The following is an 18924-nucleotide window of genomic DNA, read 5'->3' on the forward strand; positions in this document are numbered from 1 at the left end:
AAAGGGAACACTCCTGCATTGCTGGTGGGAATGCAAGCTGGTACAGCCCCTTTGGATGTCAGTGTGGTGATTTCTCAGAAAAGTAGGAAACAACCTTCCTCAAGACCCAGTGATACCACTTTTGGGTATATATCCAAAGGATACCCAATCGTGCCACAAGGACATGTGCTCAGCTATGTTCATAGCAGCTTTGTTTATCATACCTAGAACCTGGAAACAACCTGAATGCCCCTTGACAATTAGGACAGTAAGAGAAACATACATAGATCTAATCTACATGGTAAGCAGAAAAAGACAATATATCCTGAGTAAATTGAGAGCATTAGGGACCTTGGGAGAGGGTTGAAGGAGAGGGGAGAGACAGGGAGGGGAGCAAAGAAAAATGTAGAGCTCAATAAAAAAAAATAAAAAAAGAAGAAAAAACATTCAATCAAAATGTGTTAGATTTTAGTCCCCCACCCCGTTATTTTGTGGTTTTGAGACAGGGTTTCTCTGTGTAGCCCTGACTATCTGGAACTCAAACTGTAAAACAGGCTGGCCTTGAATTCACAGAGGAAGGCTTCCTTTGCCTCCCAAGTGTTGCTGCCTGGGAGGTTTTTAGTCCCTGCACATAGTTTTGTGTGTCGACTTGACATAAGCTAGAGTCATCAGAGGAAGGAGCCTCAGCTGAGGAAATGCCTCCTGGAGGTCCGGCTGTAAGGCATTTTCTCATTTAGTGATCAATGGGGGAGGGCCCAGCCCACGGTGGGTGGTGCTATCCCTGGGCTGCTAGTCCTGGATTCTATAGAAAAGTAGATTGAGCAAGCTAGAGAGAGCAAGCCAGTAAGGAGCTCCCCTCCATGGCCTTTGTATCAGCTCCTGTTTCCAGGATCCTGCCATGTTTTGAGTTCCCATCCTGACTTCCTTCATTGATGAACAGCAATAATAACATGTAGGCCTGATAAATTCTTTCTTCCCCCAACATGCTTTTTTTTAAAAAAATTATTTATTATGTATACAGTGTTCTGTCTCCATGTGTGCCTGCAGGTCAGAAGGCACCAGATCTCATTGCAGATGGTTGTAAGCTACCATGTAGTTGCTGGGAACTGAACTCAGGACTTCTGGAAAAGCAGCCTGTGTTCTTAACCCCTGAGCCATCTCTCCATACCCCTTAACTTGTTCTTTAGTTGTGCTGTTTCGTCCCAGCAATAGAAACCCTAACTAAGACAGTCCCTTTGACAAGATATTTGACATAAACAACTTAATGGAAGAAAAGATTTATTTTGCCTCCTGGTATCAGTCACAGGCTTCCTGGCTCTATGTTTTTGGGCCTGATGAAGCACAGCCTAATGCTGGAAGAATATGAGACAGCAAAGGTGTCCCGCTCATAGTGGCCAAGAAGTGAATGAAGCTAGGATAAGAGATATGTCCCCAAGGCATGTCCCAACTGTCCTTTGTTCTCCAACTGGACCCCACCACCTACCATGATAATTTCATATTACCCATCAGGGAATTAACACATTGATTATATCAGAATCCTCAGGATTCAATCACTCCCACAAAGCTCACTGGCAACTGCAATATGGGTGCCTGTTGGTTGGGGGACACTTGATACTCAAACAAGGCACACTGTCAGTAAATGTCCCCACTTTACTATCAACACTGGACTTAACTAAAAGGCACCATGCACTAAATGGCTTTATTGAATTTCAAGGTGACATAGAATAGTTTTTATCTTGTAAAGTTTTATAGGATTTATGCTACATTTTCCTTAAAATAGATCAACCATTTTATTCAATCAGCAATTGTATATTCCTCCTATTTATATTTTTTATTTATTTTCAGACAGGACCCATTATATAGTCCTGACTGGTTTGGAACTTGCTATGTAGATCAAGCTGCCCTCCAACTCACAGAGACTTACCTGCCTCTGCCTCATGAGTGCTGGGATTAAAGGTGCTGACCACCAAGCCTGGCTCCTATTTTCTTGTATTAGGCACTGGAACACAATGAACAAGACAAAGCTTTCTACCATGAAGTCAATTATGTATATAAAAAATAAAGTGAATTTTGGAAATGCTGATCACAGTTAAAGAGGATTATGTTAATTTAAATATGGTAGTATTTTAGAAGACATTAATCACAATGACTTTGCAATGCCAAAGAGATCCAACTAAAAAGGGACAATGGATATCAAGAAAAGAAGATAGTCATGTGTGATGGAGCACTTCTTTGATCCTGGTGCTCAGGAGGCAGAGGCAGGTGGATTTGAACGTGGCTGAGGCCGACCAGGGCTGAAAAAAAAAACCCAACATGGGAACCATTATTTATTTGAAAGACCTATACCACATGCTGATGAGCACCGAACTCTCCATAGTACAAACAGTTCAATGCAGAAAAACAGTAAAGAAGTGAAATAAATTCTAAAATAATTTTAAAAATTACTTGCCACTAAGAGCCAGAACATGCTGGGGACAGTAGCTGTTATCCCAGCATTTAGAAGACTGACGGGGCAGAAGAAACCCATCAGTTCAAGGTTCCACCTAGGTAAGGCCAGAGACAATGTATTAGAAAAGATAAAAAGGCTTCCACATTGCACTTCAATTGTAAGAAGCCCCCTGACTTTGGCACAACTGATTCCACGATAGACGTACCATTCAGGCCATAAAACTCAGCACAAAGACAGTACCACCCACCAAAATGAAAACAGAGACCTAATTCATCCATGTCCATAGTTCTGGGAGCATCTTAAAAAATGTACTAACCTTGGTTTTTGGCTTCTGTAGCTCCACTTCTGGCTAACTGATCTTGTTAACTGAAGCATGTCAACTCAGGACATAGTTTTTGTGCTTAAAAGCTCACCCTAAGAAAGGCTTGGGGCTACTTTGAGATTCCAAACACCCAGTGTAGACGCTGACCAGCTCCAGCTAATACAGATTTCCTATTGGCTTAAACCCATGTCCAAGCAGTCTTCTCTGGATACTCCACAATCAGACCGTTTGTGTTTCAGACGATTCTGTTCTAAATGAACCCATGCCATCATATGGCTTTTGTTAACATTTATATCTATTAGATTTATTATCAGAAAGAAATCACTCTTGGTCCTCTAGAACACCACGAAATACAAATGAACCCAAAGGCTTAGTTTCCCCTCGTCATCTTCATAATTAACACGATTATATATTGCATTGTAGAGTGAACAGAAATATAGTCTCACTCTGCTGGTGTTGGTACTTTACAGTTAAGTTTGTGATTAATTCCCTTGTGGAGGAGACAGACTGGGTACGCCCGGGCATACATGTCACCCAGCATGCTGTGGGCATCATTGTAAACAAGCAAGTTAAGGGCAAGATTCTTGCCAAGAGAATTAATGTGCGGATTGAACACATCAAGCACTCGAAGAGCAGAGGCAGCTTCCTGAAGCCGGTGAAGGAGAACGACCAGAAGAAAAAGGAAGCCAAAGAGAAGGGCACCTGGGTTCAGCTGAAGCTCCAGCCTGCTCCACCCAGAGAAGCACACTTCGTGAGGACTAACGGGAAGGAGCCTGAGCTGCTGGAGCCCATTCCCCACGAATTCATGGTCTGATGTACAAAAAGAAATAAAAGACCTGGACAAAAAAAAAAAAGAAAGAAAGATGCTTTCTGCAAGGACGCCCTTATCTCCGATAATTCTCGTTAGACTAGAAACTATCCCGCCCCACAATTCCATGAAAATGCTGTCTTAGGGGCCCAACTTATGTCTTTCTCCTCGGACTTCTCAACTTTCGTTTCCAAGCCAAAGCTTTTCTGAAAACACTAACTTTAAAGCTGTACAGAGCACACTCTCGCGAGAACATAACGTAACTGCGAGACTGTGCCTGTGCGCGCCGTGACGCTAGTACTTCCGGTGGAGCGGCGGCCACGGGCGCCCGCGTCTACTTCCGGTTAGTGACGTAGCGCCTCTTCCTCGCTTGTTTTCTGCGTGGGTGGGTGGCGGACGGAGGCGGTGAGCTCCGGAGTCTGCTGCTTCGAGCCGGCGGCCGGCGAGATTTCGCGCCGCGGGACCTGAGCCCTTTTGTTGGTGGCGCGCAGGTCGGTGTGCGGCGGCCGAAAGCGCGGAGAAACCGAAAGGCGGCCGCGCCGCTCCCCGCCGCTTTGCTCCGGCCGCGGGAAGCTGTACCTCGCCCGCAGACTGTAAGTACCCGAGGCGAAGAGAGTTCGCTGCGCCTCGCTTTTTAAATGTTTTACTGCAGAGAATTTATGGATTGATTGGGATTGTCTGCCAGACTTAACGTCAGTGCCTAAAGCCCCCTCCTCAAGGCGCTTGGATGCTCCACTAGGAATTGCATCTAGTAGACAAGTGAATTTAACGGGGAAAATGCCAGAAGGGGAGGGTAGCATGTTTAATGATAAGAATGGAGACTTAATTTAAATTAGGACAAAATAGACACTAGCGGGTGTTCCACTTAGTTGCTGTTGAACTCGCTAAGAATTTAAAATTATACTAACAACAGCCCCTTTTTAACTGTTGTAGGAGCTGAACTCTTTTAGTGCAGCAAGCGTTTGTTGGAGGAGTAACTCCCAAGGAATTAAAGATGAGTAAGAGCAAAGACGATGCACCTCATGAACTGGAGAGCCAGTTTATCTTACGACTGCCCCCAGAATATGCCTCAACTGTGAGGAGGGCGGTGCAGTCTGGACACGTCAACCTGAAGGACAGACTGACCATTGAGTTACACCCTGACGGGCGGCATGGAATTGTCAGGGTGGATCGAGTGCCCTTGGCCGCAAAATTGGTAGATTTGCCTTGTGTTATGGAAAGCTTGAAAACCATCGACAAAAAAACCTTTTACAAGACAGCAGATATCTGTCAGATGCTTGTATCCACAGTAGATGGTGACTTATACCCTCCTGTGGAGGAGCCGGTTGCCTCCGCTGATCCTAAAGCAAGCAAGAAAAAAGATAAGGACAAAGAGAAAAAGTTTGTTTGGAACCATGGAATCACTCTACCTCTAAAAAATGTCAGAAAGAGAAGGTTCCGGAAGACAGCAAAGAAGAAGTATATTGAGTCTCCCGATGTGGAAAAAGAAGTGAAGCGGTTGCTGAGTACAGATGCTGAAGCTGTCAGCACTCGTTGGGAGATAATTGCTGAAGATGAAACAAAGGAGACCGAAAATCAAGGCCTCGATATCTCCTCTCCAGGAATGTCTGGCCACAGGCAGGGCCATGACTCACTAGAACACGATGAGCTTCGAGAGATATTCAATGACCTCAGCAGCAGCAGTGAAGATGAGGAAGATGTCAACATCATTGACACCGAGGAAGATCTGGAGAGGCAGCTACAAGACAAGCTCAATGAGTCAGATGAACAGCACCAAGAAAATGAAGGAACCAACCAGTTGGTTATGGGAATTCAGAAACAGATTGATAACATGAAAGGCAAGCTCCAGGAGACCCAAGACAGGGCAAAGCGCCAGGAGGATCTCATCATGAAAGTAGAAAACTTGGCTCTCAAGAACAGGTTTCAGGCTGTTCTGGATGAACTCAAACAAAAAGAAGACAGGGAGAAGGAGCAGCTTAGTTCTTTGCAGGAAGAACTAGAATCACTCCTAGAGAAGTGAGAATGTTGATTTCCGTTCTTTGACTGGTCAGCTTGAGAAAATTTTTATTTTCATAATACGATCTCAGAATTATTCTCTATAGTGTTAGGAGTTTTGTTGAATTTTGTTGGCTGTTTTTGGGAATGTTACTAAGGTTTTCATTCTTTAGGAAGTAGGGTTACATGGGCAGGTGTAGGTGTAAGATTAGTGAACAGTTGAACTTTAATTGTTCATCATAGGACATTATTACATTTGTCTCTTTTCCAGAAGTTTTTATTTCTATTCTGTGATGCTAAGATCAGTAAGAAGCTAGCCTATGGGCAGTGAAGTTATTTTTATTTTTTTAATGTATGTATACAGTAGCTATTTTATTAGCTACCCAGCAAGTTTCCATGTATAGAAATGTAAGTTTTTGCACAAGTTGTTTCTTGCACAATAAAAGCTACCAGTTTTTGCACTATAATGCTAATCTTTTTCTTCTATGAATAGTGAGAGCTGAGATGGATGCATGGAGTTTAATGACTGAATGGTGTGGTCATGTTTTGTAGATAAAGACACATACTGTTCTTTTATGTTTTCAGGAAAAGGAATACACAGGTAAAGAAATGGAAAAATTCATCTTTGCATTCTATTAAAGGTCAGATCTACCTGGAGGTTTGAGAACACTGGGTCCAGAGCCATCTTAAACTATCGTCGTTTTTTATTAAGCACTAAGGTTATCTGTGTAAGGTAGTGGGATCAGAAAAACAGTGGTTATCAGATAAACCATTGCACTTATTTGAATTAAGATTACATTCTTAACTATTGCTGATTTAATTGTTGCAGTTATTTAATAGGCTGATGCATGTTCATGGTATTTCATAGGTATTTCCCATTGTGAAAGCCCGTATCCTGGTTTGGTATTTTAAAAATTCATACACATAATTTTCAGTTTCTCTGAAGCATTTAATGGTTTCACAATTGAGAGGGGTATTTTTAGAAAAAAAAGACTGATAAGGAGCATAGTTAAAATTAATTTGTGTCTGATTGGTTTGTAAGTTTCCATTTGAAAATACTTGCTTCATAAAATAAAGTTCACTTAAGTTTTCTTTTTGTCAGGAAACATTAGTGGTAAAGTGTAGAAAAAAACAGTTATTTAGACTTCAAGTCTAGAATCAAATTTCTTAATACGTAAGAGGCTTCAAAAGGCAATTTCCCTCACATCTGGTCATTTATCCTGTACCAAAATGTTCTCTCAAGCTCATGACCGCAGTGCAACTTAAGAAAGATTTCCTTAAATATGTTTTTCTTTTTTCTTTCTTTTTCTTATTTTATTTTATTTTGGGGGGACAGTGTTTTTCTGTGTAGCCCTGGCTGTACTAGAACTAACTCTGTAGACCAGACTGGCCTCAAACTCACAGAGAATCATCTGCCTCTGCCTCCTAAAGGATGGATTTAAAGGTGTGTGCCATAGAGTATTTCTTAAGGTCAGAAACTGTTTTCTTAACAAAGTGGCAGTTGAAAATTTCTAAGTATATCTAAGAATTAACCCTGGAGAAGATAGAGTATTTGGTTAGTTTTTACTAAGATCTGGATGCAGGTGATGGTCTTTGAAGGGAAGGATGCCAAATGCACATTTATTAACAGAATATTCCACTGGTCTGGTCCTGGTTCAGTTATTAGCTCAACTTGGATTCTCAAATCTACAATTTCAGTCTGATATGAAATTCAGATCTAATATATTCAGCTGTGTCCTGTAAATACTTGAAAGCAGCCCCCTGGCAAGCAAGCCAAGTACGTATGTTCAAAATGGAAGTCACCCAGGCCCATTCATTGAGAACTTGCCCTTCTGTTCTACTGCCAGCTGCCTCAGCTGCTGAAGCCAAAACTCAGAGGCTCAACAGCTCAACGTCAAGGCATACCTGTGTTTGTATCAGATCAGTTAGTGTGTGATTTTCTTTTCTTTTTGAGCGGGGGGCACATAATTTGAGCTAAATCTGTTTGCTTCAATTTTCTTACCTCTGAAATGGAGGTGATAGTGTTACCAGGCTCGCAGGACGATTGGTTTAGTGACTTAAATCGTATGGCAGACTGACTTAGAGCAGCGAACAGTGAACACAGAAACGTTCCCATTCACTGGACTGGGTCATAAATACACATTAAACAGTCTTTTGGATTAAAGAGGGATTGAAATGATAGCAGTATGTTTACAAAGAAACACTTTTTTTTGACTCACTGTGTAGCCCACCCTGACCTTGAATTCGATTCTCCAGTCAGTCCAGTGCTGGGATTACAGGTTTAGGAAACAGCTGTTTTAATTAGGGCTTGCTTCGGAGTCAACAAAGGTTGTAAATCAAAGCTTATAATTTGGAAAGTTTGCTTCAAATATCTGCAACACTTTACTAGACCTGGATGGAGGTGGGTGGTCCTTGGATTTTCCATAGGGCAGGGAACCCTGATTGCTCTTCTTGCTCTTCGGGCTGACCGAGGGAGGGAGACTTGATTGGGGGAGGGGGAGGGAAATGGGAGGTGGTGGCGGGGAGGAGGCAGAAATCTTTAATAAATAAATAAATAAATTTACAAAAAACCCCAAATATCTGCAACAAAAGCTAACTCAGCTTATTCCTTCCTGTAGCTTTGTTGTTTCTGGGCATCTTTGTGTTAATATTAAAATATGGCATAATGAATCATTATCTGTCACAAACATTTTAAAAGAAAGACTTAGCTGAAGATTAGGATCCAAAAAAATCCTGCTTTATTGTGAAAGGTTCACATTTCTCATGTGTCTTTTGGCTAAGAAGTGGGTATCACAGGTGAACATTTTGCAGGGTTTCTGGGCTCATGAACAAATTGTGCTTTTTCCTAGGGGGGTATGTATGTGTGTGTGCGCGCGCGTGCTCTGGGCCTTGGAAATGCTAAGCAATTACTTTATTACCAAGCTGCATACAGATCTTACCGCATAAACAAATTTTGAAGACATTCAAAAGAAATAATGCTTTAAGATACTAAGGAAGATTCCCTATGAACAAGTCATTTAGAGGTTCAACAAAAAAAGCACCCTTACCAACTTCCTAGAATGATTTACATTAACGTTTTAAGATGTAGTATCCCATGCCTTTATTTGATACGTACACAACAGATTACATTTGTTTTTTAATGCATAAATTATGGTTTGTTATATAGATCCTTTAGAAACTTGTCTGAAAATATGAGTAACCTTACCAATATGTGAATCAGTATCTTTTACAATAGAATTTTTTCCTAATGTTACCCAGTACTGATGGTTACTAGCCATGAAGTTAGGAACTCATTAGTCTGTGCTCAGGGCTATTTATACCCAAGATTCCTATCCTGTGAAGCCATTTACTGTCCCCCATCTCACAGAGAATAGAAAGTTTATTTTTCTGTATAAGTTGAACCAGTGAAGGCCACATCTCAAAGCAGACACACATTAAAGTGTGAATGAGGTGAACAGCGGCTGAAGAGGAAATTTGTGTGCAAGCCAGTATGTATTTACTACAGGGGTCCTGTGAAATCCTGTGTATATATACACACACACATTCGGAGATCAGAGGATTAGGAGCTGGAGAGATGGCTCATGGTTAAGATCCCCTAGGTCTTGCAGGGACCCAGGTTGGGTTCCCAGCACCCATGTGGTGGCTTTCAACCACTTTAAGTCCAGTTCCAGGGGATCCAACCCTCTTCTGACCTCCATGGGTGCTAGGCACTCTGTGATGCACAGATGTGCAGGCAAAACGTTCATAAAATAAATCAACCGACCAAACAAAAACCCCTACCTCTTAGCATGCGCAATCTGATTTTTGATGCCTCACTGTTTTGGTTTTTGAAACAGGTTCCCTATGCTCTTTTGGACCTGGCCCTGTACACCAGGCTGGCCTTGAACTCAGAACTGCCCACCTCTATCAGGGATTAAAGCCTCACTTTTAAATATAGTCCAGGAAAGCTAAATGAAAAACTTGAGCATACAGTCTGGGCCCAGATTTGGTTTCACCTCCAAAGTAGTTTGTCTGCATGTCTCAGATTCCTGTCTCTCCTGCCCCCAGAGAAGAGAGAAGAGCATTTGGCTAGAGATGTTTTGTGTTGTGGATTTGAGAGTAGCAGTTTCCAAGTATTTCATCTCTCTTACGTATTCATTTTTGGGGCAGATAGTGCAGTGTCCCTGACTGACTTCAACCTCCCAAAGCCTGCCTCCGCTTCCTGAATGCTGGAGTTAAAAGGCACGGCACCCCACTCATGGCCTGTCTTCTGTATCATAAAACCTTTTCCTTAGGTTGTGCCCTTTAAATTCAGACTAGATTAACTGAGAGCACCCACTGGTGTCATTTTGTGTGGTAAGAAACCAGAAATCTGGCCGCCAAAGGGGGAAGCATTCTTCCATCCTCAGCTTTCTGTGGTACTACTGAGGATGTAACAGCCGCGGTCCATCCAGCTAGGCACATGCTCTGCTACTGACCTACACCCCCAGCTCCAGTAAAGCCTTTCCTTGTAGTATGTATTTATGGCTCCTGCTGCCCACGGGGACAGTGGGGCACTCGTGCATGCGCGTGGAGGGGAGTTATTCCCAAGCGGCTGGGGAGTGATGCGGCCCGAGACTTCGGGTTGAGCGGCCTTGGCTGGGAGACAGAGACAAAGGGCCCACAGCACAGCGGCCGGCCGTGGTAGCCCACGGAAACTTGCCTACCAACAACACCCATGAGGGGATGGACGAACATGAAGTCCACCCTGCCGTCCAAGCCACCATAGACCTCACCGCGGGTGCCGTTGGGGGCGCAGCGTGTGTGCTGACTGGGCAGCCCTTCGACACCATAAAAGTGAAGATGCAGACATTCCCAAACCTGTACAAGGGCCTCACCGACTGCTTCCTGAAGACCTATCGCCAAGTAGGCTTCCCGGGCTTATACAGGGGGACCAGTCCTGCACTGCTAGCCTACGTCGCCCAGAGCTCTGTACTATTCATGTGCTATGGCTTCTGCCAGCAGTTTGTTAGGAAAGTGGCCAGAGTAGACCCGAACGCAGAGCTGAATGACTTCCAGACTGCTACTGCTGGGTCACTGGCCTCCGCATTCGCTGCACTGGCCCTCTGTCCCACTGAGCTCGTGAAGTGCCGGCTGCAGACCATGTATGAAATGAAGATGTCAGGGAAGATAGCGCAAAGTCACAACACAATTTGGTCCATGGTTAGGAGTATCTTCGTGAAGGAAGGTCTCTTTGGCTTCTATCGTGGACTCCCCACCACTCTAGCTCAGGAGATACCTGGCTATTTCTTCTTCTTTGGGGGATATGAACTTGGTCGATCATTTTTTGCGTCAGGGAGACCAAAGGATGAACTAGGCCCTGTCCCTTTGATGTTAAGTGGAGGTTTTGCCGGGATCTGCCTCTGGCTTATTATATTCCCAGTGGACTGTATTAAATCCAGAATCCAGGTTCTTTCCATGTCTGGGCAGCCAGCAGGATTAATCCGAACCTTTGTTACTGTTGTGAGGAATGAAGGAATATTAGCCTTGTATTCTGGAATGAAGGCCACTATGATTCGAGCCATCCCTTCTAATGCTGCTTTGTTTTTGGCCTATGAGTACAGCAGGAAGGTGATGATGAGCATGGTGGAAGAAAACTGAAGTGTTCTGGTGAACCCTTCTCTGAGAACTTGAGTGTGAGGACCGCAGCTCTAGATAGCAAAGAGTTCAGCATGGAGTTATCTTTGACTGGGAATTTCGGGTTTGTCTTCCCTTCCTCCAAATCTCAAACTTTGTGGAGAAATCTTTATATCATATGTTTTTTTTCTCACAATCATACTGAAATAGAAAAAATCACTGCTTTTGCTGGTTGTGGAATCTACAGGGTGGACCCCAAGACCCTATGTACTTAATCTTGAAGGTTATCAGGGCCGCTTCATAAACCTGTGTATGCATCTTGAATGGTTATGTGTTGTGAGTGATTAGTCTCATGTATCATCAAAACATCTAGAGTTGATCATGTTTCATGGATATAGGTATTGCCTAATCCACTCAAGATGTGGGTTGTAGTTTAAAGTCTGTTTAATGTGCACAATACTAAAGACTTTGTGTGACAACCTAAACATTCATGTTGATTTCCAAGGAGAGAATGTACCTGTGTAACAACAGCCTGGCTTCCACATTCTTGAGTAAAATTTCCAAGTAGGCATCCTGGATTTTCTGCTCTATTCTCAAATTGTGTGGTTCATTTTCAAAGTATAGTTATATTTACACTGCAATAGTATTGTTAGGTGGGGCCTTGCATACCAGGCCTTTGAGAAGTGATGTGGCCTTTACCTGCACTCATTTCCTTTCTCCTCTTCCAAAGAAGCCAGGCTTTAGATTGAGGAAAGAGATAAAGGCATGGGGCTGTGATACTGTGCTTTGGTGATCCATGTAGACCAACGGGTCTCAACCTATGGGTCTCTTTACCCTGTGGGTTGGGGGCTAACAACTCTTTCACAGGGGTTGCATATCAGATATTTGCATGGCAATTCATAATAGTAGCAAAACTACAGTTAGGAAGTAGCAGCAAAAATAATTTTATGATTGGGCTCACCATGACATGAGGAACTGTATTAAAGGGTTGCAGCATTAGGAAGGTTGAGAACCACTGATATAGATGAAGAGCGTTCTAATTTGCTCCCAGTCTCTGGGTCCTGGCCTGGGGAGGAGTTCACAGTGTTGTGCTGGCTCACTGAGGGGCTGTTGATTCACTTTAGGTCACTCACGGGTCTCTGTACCATTATCCATTCTTCCAGGAAACAGGACAGAAGCCAAGAAAAGGTTTTGCTCTGTTTGGCGTCAGAGACCCAATGGTGATGTTATCTCCTAGGCAGGACTAGTGTGCACTTTGGGCTGCCAGTTCCACCGCAGACGATGTGAAAGGAGGTGACTCACTCTTGAAGGTCACCTGGGATCCATAACTGCTGTAATTGCAGCGTCACAGCTTTCTCAATTTGATGGTGGTGGTCAGTGAACTTCAGTGACTGGATGCCACAATATGACAATGAACCATAGGAAAAGCAATTTTACTAAACTACACACATGCATTTAATTTCAGGCACAAGAAAACCCCCCAAATATGTCATATATCAAAACAAGATGAAAGCTCCCCCACAATCATGATTCAACTTACCCCAATAGACTTGGAATTAAGCAGCATTCATGGCCCATATGATTTTGGAAAGTCTTTTTTTTTTTTTTTTGGTTTTGGTTTTTTGAGACAGGATTTCTCTCTGTGTAGCCCTGGCTGTCCTGGAACTTACTTGTAGATCAAGCTATTCTCAAACTCAGAGATCTACCTGCCTCTGTCCCTTAGTGTCAGGATTAAAGGCATGCACCACCACTACCTGGCTGAGAAAGCCGTTCTTTATGCCATTAAGTACAGCTTTCTGTGTTGCTTCAAGTCCAACAGGGTCTTTCCAATAACAGGTGTTAAATATCTATCAAGCTGAAAGAAGATGAGGTACCAGTCTTAATAATTTGGTCTATGTGTTTCCTGTGCCAGGCCTAATTTCCTTCCTAAAACCCATTAAGCATTTATAGTAAGTCCAAACTCTAGTTCCAGAAGCAAGATCCAGGGAAACGAGACACTGACAAATAAGGACCACTGGGGAAAATTGACAAAAAGTTTTGCTCAATATTAGGCCTAGTCTGCTTAGGACTTATGGTTATTTTTCTATTATTTGCTTCTTGAAACCATTTGTTATTTTACTTTAAGCTGTTTCTGTGTTTATATTACACACACCATACTTGAGTAGCCCATACCTACCGAGCAGTGTCTCATCTGAGTAGCTCTGCTTTCAGCAAACTTGCTTCTCACATGCTATCCATTAAAAGTTTAAATGCCTTTAATATAAGTCATACAAGACAAGCAAGAATGAATGGGAGTAGAAGGAAAATAGGCTTAAGAGAAAGTTTTCCAATTTAATTTTATAACCCTTGGTTTAACATCTGGGGACATATTTTATCATTTCAGATCTCTAGGTTAGGCAGAAAAAGATAAAATACCACAACCTGAGATCCTCTCCACAGACACTCCTCTCATATCTGTGAAAGCAAGTATTTAATCTAATAAACGCTATTCTCTTGAGCTTGGCTTGTTGCAATGCCAGTGAGAATATAAGAACTAAAGAGACTCTTGCAATGGGACTCAGATCTGCTGGAATAATGAGGTGTTGTGCCATAATCTTTTTGTACACTGTGAAGCTGTGTCTTTCCAAGATGCCCTCTGACTGCTTTAAGAAAGAGCTGGGTGGCCAATAGCTAGGAAGGAAGAGGTTAGGTGGGGCAGAGAGAGAAGGGAAGGAGGAAAATCTAAGAGTGAGAGAGACACCAGAGGACACAGAGACAAAACAGGAGGTACAAGATGGAAAAGAGGTAAGAAGCCATGGGACAAAATGTAGGTTAATATGAATGGATTAATTCAAGTTATAAGAGCTGACAAGCCTAAGCTATAGGGCGAGCTCTCATAATAAGTCTCCATGCCATTTGTTTTGTGAGCTGGTGACACAAAGAAACACATTGTCCTTCTCTCCCATGAGTAGAGGCTGACTCTTGACCTCCTCAGATGCCACTCTGCTTTGCATTAATGGGAAAATATATCTTGCTTTTCTTTTCCTTATTTCCCCTACTTTCCCTAGGGTGCTTCCCTTCAGAATGAAAGCACCAAGCTTTTTTACAGGCACCGCAGTGTAAACTCCCTTCCTTCCTGGGCCAAGGACATGACGACCAAGGGGAAGGGAGTTTGACAGCTTTCAATCTAAAGAACCATCTCCTGACTTTAACAACTTTTCTCCATTCTCTCTTCCCTTTTTCACTTTCTATAATTTTATCAGTCTCCCTTTCATTTCCAAGGGAAGTTTGGATCTAAAATGTAACAGGAACAACATCTCTACCATCTGTGCTATTCCGCAATTCCTGTGGGTACTTCCCTCTTCACATTTTCTTCCTTGTCTGCCCTAGAATGGACCCTCAGATGCCAATGCCCAGAATGTTCTCTTTCTCATTTCCTCTGTTGATGGAGGAAGGTCATTGGTTAAAATAAAAGAAGCTGCTTGGCTCTCATTGGTTAGGAGATAGGTGGGAGGAGTAAACAGAACAGAATGCCGGGAGGAAGAGGAAGTGAGGTCAGACTCCGCAGCTCTCCTCTCCAGAGCAGACGCCTTCAGAGAGACGCCATGCTACCTGCTCCAGGGAAGATGCACGCTATGAAGCTCCGACCCAGGATGGACTTAGGCTAGAATCTTCCCGGTAAGACCGGTGCCACAGATTATTAGAGATGGGTTGATTGGGATATCAGAATTAGCCAGTAAGGGCTAGAGCTAAGGGCCAAGCAGTGATTAAATGAATACAGTGTCTGTGTAATTATTTCGGGTAAAGCTAGCCATGCGGCTGGGGGTTGGGGACGCAGCCCCGCCGCCCCTTATTACTACACTCTGTCTCTCCCATTATTTGACTATTTTATATAGGTGTTTTTCATACGCACACAAACACACACACACGACAGCTCCTACTGTATTAGGTTTCCATACCCCTCAAGTGGCCCTTAATTTTAGCTGTCTCTCCCAATATTTCCTCTTTCATCCTCCTTTCCTCTTCCCTTCCTCACTTGACCCTTCTGTTCCAGTCCCGCACCCACCCCTAACTATTTAATTTTCCTTTTCTAACAAGATCTAGACCCTTACTCTCCACCTACATTCTGTGGTTCTAATGATTGTAGGTTGGTTATCATTGACTTACCAGTAATTACCCACAAACAAGCAAATACATACCATATTTGTCTTTCTGGGTCTGGGATACTTATTCAGGATGAAAGTTTTTCTAGTTCCATCCATATACCTGTGAATTTCATGATCTCATTCTTTTTTAATGGCTGAGGAATGCTCCATTGTACATAGCACACTTTCTTTATCCATTCTTCTGTTGAGGGACATCTAGGTTGTTTCTGGTTTCAGGCTATTATGAATAGAGCAGCAATGAACATTGTGCTCTTGCAAATGAATATAAGTACCTCTTTCAAAATGTATACATACATATCTTTTTTTTCTTTTTCCTCCCAGCCTCCCATTTCCCTCCCCTTCCTCCCACACCACTCCCCCTCCCCCACTCCTTTCCCCATCCCTCTCCAGTCCAAAGAGCAGTCAGGGTTCCCTGCACTGTGGAAAGCCCAAGGTCCTCCCCCCTCCATCTAGGTCTAGGAAGGTGAGCATCCAAACTGGCTAGGCTCCCACAAAGCCAGAACATGAAGTAGGATCAAACCCCAGTGCCATTGTCTTTGGCTTCTCATCAGTCCTCATTGTTCAGAGAGTCGGGTTTTATCCCATGCTTTTTCAGTTCCAGTCCAGCTGGCCTTGGTGAGCTCCCAATAAATCAGTCCCTTTGTCTCAGTGGGTAGACGCACCCCTCACGGTCCCGACTTCCTTGCTCATGTTCTCCCTCCTTCTGCTCCTCATTGGGACCTTGGGAGCTTATTCCGGTGCTCCAATGTGGTCTCTGTCTCTATCTCCATCCATCGCCCCATGAAGGTTCTATGGTGTTATGCAAGATATTCATCAGTGTGGTTATAGGATAGGGCCATTTCAGGTTCCTTATCCTCAGCTGCCCAAGGCACTAACTGGGGACATCCCCCTGGGCACCTGGGAGCCCCTCTAGGTTCAGGTCTCTTGCCTACCCTAAGCTGGATCCCTTAATTAAGATATATGCTTTCCTGCTCCCATAACCATCCTTCCTTTATCCCAACCATCCCAATTCCCTAAGTTCCCCCCATCCTCCCCTTCTCACATTTCTCTCCCCATCTCCCCTTACTCCTATCCCACCCCTCCCCCAAGATCCCAATTTTTGCTCGGCAATCTTGTCTGCTTCCCATATCCAGGAGGATAACTATAAAACATTAAGAATACCACCAGTTGGCAAGCAGGTGAGAGACCTGCCTCCAGGCTACACGACCACCCTTGCTACCCACTAGTCTCTCTCCATCAAAGATCCACTCTGTTGCTCAACCTGAACATCCTGCCCATGGCCAGCCCTCCCTTGAAACCCCAGTAGACTACACAGGCTCGAAGAACAGGTGAGTGACTGGCCTCACAGCTGAACTGTCCCTAAGTCTAGACACATCCTATGCCCTTTTCCCTCCCATCCCAGCACCAGCAAGGCAGCTGGGCCCTGCCCCCAAGTCTGCTGGAACTCTACTTCCCTGATGTAGATCCCCACCCCCCACAACCAGCCAGAAAGCACTTGTGCCGCTGACCACCCCAGCTGGGTATGGGGTTTTGTGGGACGTGGTTTCTCGAAGACCAGGATTTGGCAGTGACAAAAAAACACAGAGGCAGTTTGAACCTGAGTGTATTTTGTAGTGCTCAAACAAGGGCTTTTGGTTTTTTTTTCTTTTCTTTTTCGAGACAGGGTTTCTCTGTGGCTTTGGAGCCTGTCCTGGAACTAGCTCTGTAGACCAGGCTGGTCTCGAACTCATAGAGATCCACCTGCCTCTGCCTCCCAAGTGCTGAGATTAAAGGCGTGCGCCACCATCGCCCGACTCTCAAACAAGGGTTTTTATACAAGAAGAACAGGTATTACAATTCTTAAAAGATGTGTTCAGTGAAGCAGTTTCAAAAAACAATTATAATCACCTGTGACAAGAAAATCAATCAGGTGTTACATTTCCTAGATGGTGGGTTTAAAGAATCAATTACAAACAGAACAAATAACATCATAATCACTAAACAGAACAAAATACAAAAAAAAATCAATTATAGTTAATGGATGACTCTAGGTCCGGATCAAGTTAATAAATTTTATGTGTAATCCTTATCTAACATCTAGCTTTTTTCTTATTAAAAATCCTCAAAGTTCAATTTAAAACTATACTTAAGCAATGCTTTCTATACCACAATGTCAAAGTCAGCCTCATCTATACACTCACAGCCATAAAGTTCATATATTGTTGGGAGGATATTTTATCAAAGCACTATTTTTTAATTATGTAAATGATTATGAAGCAAAGAGCTGAATCTCTTAGAGAAGAGGTCATGGCCAGTAACCCCATTTCAAGGGGGTGGCTTCTTCTCGGCCCAGGCTATCAGGAACATCTCGTAAATATTAAGAGGAAATAGAAGCAGACAGACTGCCATGAGAACTATGGCTCAATAACTTCTCTCTGGCTAGAGAGTTCCACAACAGGTTCCAGGAAACCTCCTCCCTTCGGAGTCAAACGCCTCAGTCTGTGGAACTTGTCACCCAGAATCTCCTGGGGTTGGTGTGGCACACTTGAGAGACCTGCCTCCAGGCTGCAACATCAATCCTCACCCACCCACTGGACTCTGCCCCTCCAAGAACCTCTCCTCCACCCAACCATACATACCTTAACATCCATCCGCCCTGTGGCCAGCACTCCCGTGCAACTACAGCAGACTACATAGGCACAAGCACAAACCATACCAGTTGGAAGAACAGGCAACATAGGCACAAACACAACCCACCCTAGTTGGAAGAACAGAGGAGTAAACACCAGTGTAAGAACATATTCAATAGATGGGTGGTGGTGTTCCACATCTTTAATCCCAGCATTCGGGAGGCAGATAGAGGCGGATCTCAGTGAGTTCGAGGTAAGCCTGGTCTACAGAGGGAGATCCAGGTCAGGAAACAAAGCTACAGAGAAACCTTGTTTCTAACCCCCCCACCAAAAAAAAAGAAAGAATACATCCAACAACTGAAAGAGCAAGATGGCACCACCAGAACCCAGTGATCTTACAACGGCAAGACCTGAACGTTCCTATGCAGTTGCATGAAAATGAGAAAATGACTTTAAAATAACTTTATGAAGATCATAGAGGCCCTTAAAGAAGAAATTAAAAGTTCTCTTAAAGAAATTGAGGAAAAGACAAACAAAAAATTGGAAGAAATCAATAAATTCCATAAAGAAAGCCAAGTTAAAAAAACCAAACAGGTGAAAGAAATGGTTTAAGACTTGAAAATTAAAATAGAAACAATAAAGAAAACATAAATAAAGCCAGGCGGTGGTGATACATGCCTTTAATCCCAGCACTCGGGAGGCAGAGGCAGGCAGATCTCTGTGAGTTCGAGACCAGCCTGGTCTACAAGAGCTAGTTCCAGGACAGGCTCCAAAACCACAGAGAAACCCTGTCTCGAAAAACCAAACCAAAACAAAACAAAACAAAAAACCACAAATAGATTCATCAGTCAAAGAAAATGTTAAATCCTATAAATTCCTAACACAAAACATCCAGGAAATCTGGGACTCATGAAAAGACCAAATCTACGAATAATAGGGATAGAAAAAGGAGAACAATCCCAGCTCGAAGGCACAAAAAACACATTCAACAAAATCATAGAAGAAAACTTTCCCAACCTAAA

At 43.4% G+C, this 18924-nt stretch overlaps 2 protein-coding genes across 2 annotated transcripts; both read left to right on the plus strand.

Annotated features, from left to right (window-relative positions):
* The first annotated feature begins 3930 nt into the window (after window positions 1-3930).
* Window positions 3931-6020, plus strand: Taf7 (TATA-box binding protein associated factor 7). Its single transcript, XM_075968826.1, has 2 exons — window positions 3931-4151; window positions 4492-6020. The coding sequence occupies exon 2, from the start codon at window positions 4553-4555 to the stop codon at window positions 5576-5578; it is 1026 nt and encodes a 341-aa protein (XP_075824941.1). The 5' UTR covers window positions 3931-4151; window positions 4492-4552; the 3' UTR covers window positions 5579-6020.
* A 4261-nt stretch (window positions 6021-10281) lies between these two features.
* On the plus strand, window positions 10282-11172 carry LOC142848527 (mitochondrial ornithine transporter 2-like). The gene has a single exon (XM_075970775.1). It carries the CDS (start codon window positions 10375-10377, stop codon window positions 11170-11172), a length of 798 nt encoding a protein of 265 aa, XP_075826890.1. The 5' UTR covers window positions 10282-10374.
* The last annotated feature ends 7752 nt before the right edge of the window (window positions 11173-18924 follow it).

This window comes from Microtus pennsylvanicus, chromosome 4, assembly GCF_037038515.1.
Source record: "Microtus pennsylvanicus isolate mMicPen1 chromosome 4, mMicPen1.hap1, whole genome shotgun sequence".
Lineage (NCBI taxonomy): Eukaryota > Metazoa > Chordata > Mammalia > Rodentia > Cricetidae > Microtus > Microtus pennsylvanicus.

Coding starts and splice junctions, on each gene's coding strand:
- LOC142848527 (XM_075970775.1), top strand. CDS start 10,375: ATGCAGACATTCCCAAACCTGTACAAGGGCCTCACCGACTGCTTCCTG.
- Taf7 (XM_075968826.1), top strand. CDS start 4,553: ATGAGTAAGAGCAAAGACGATGCACCTCATGAACTGGAGAGCCAGTTT.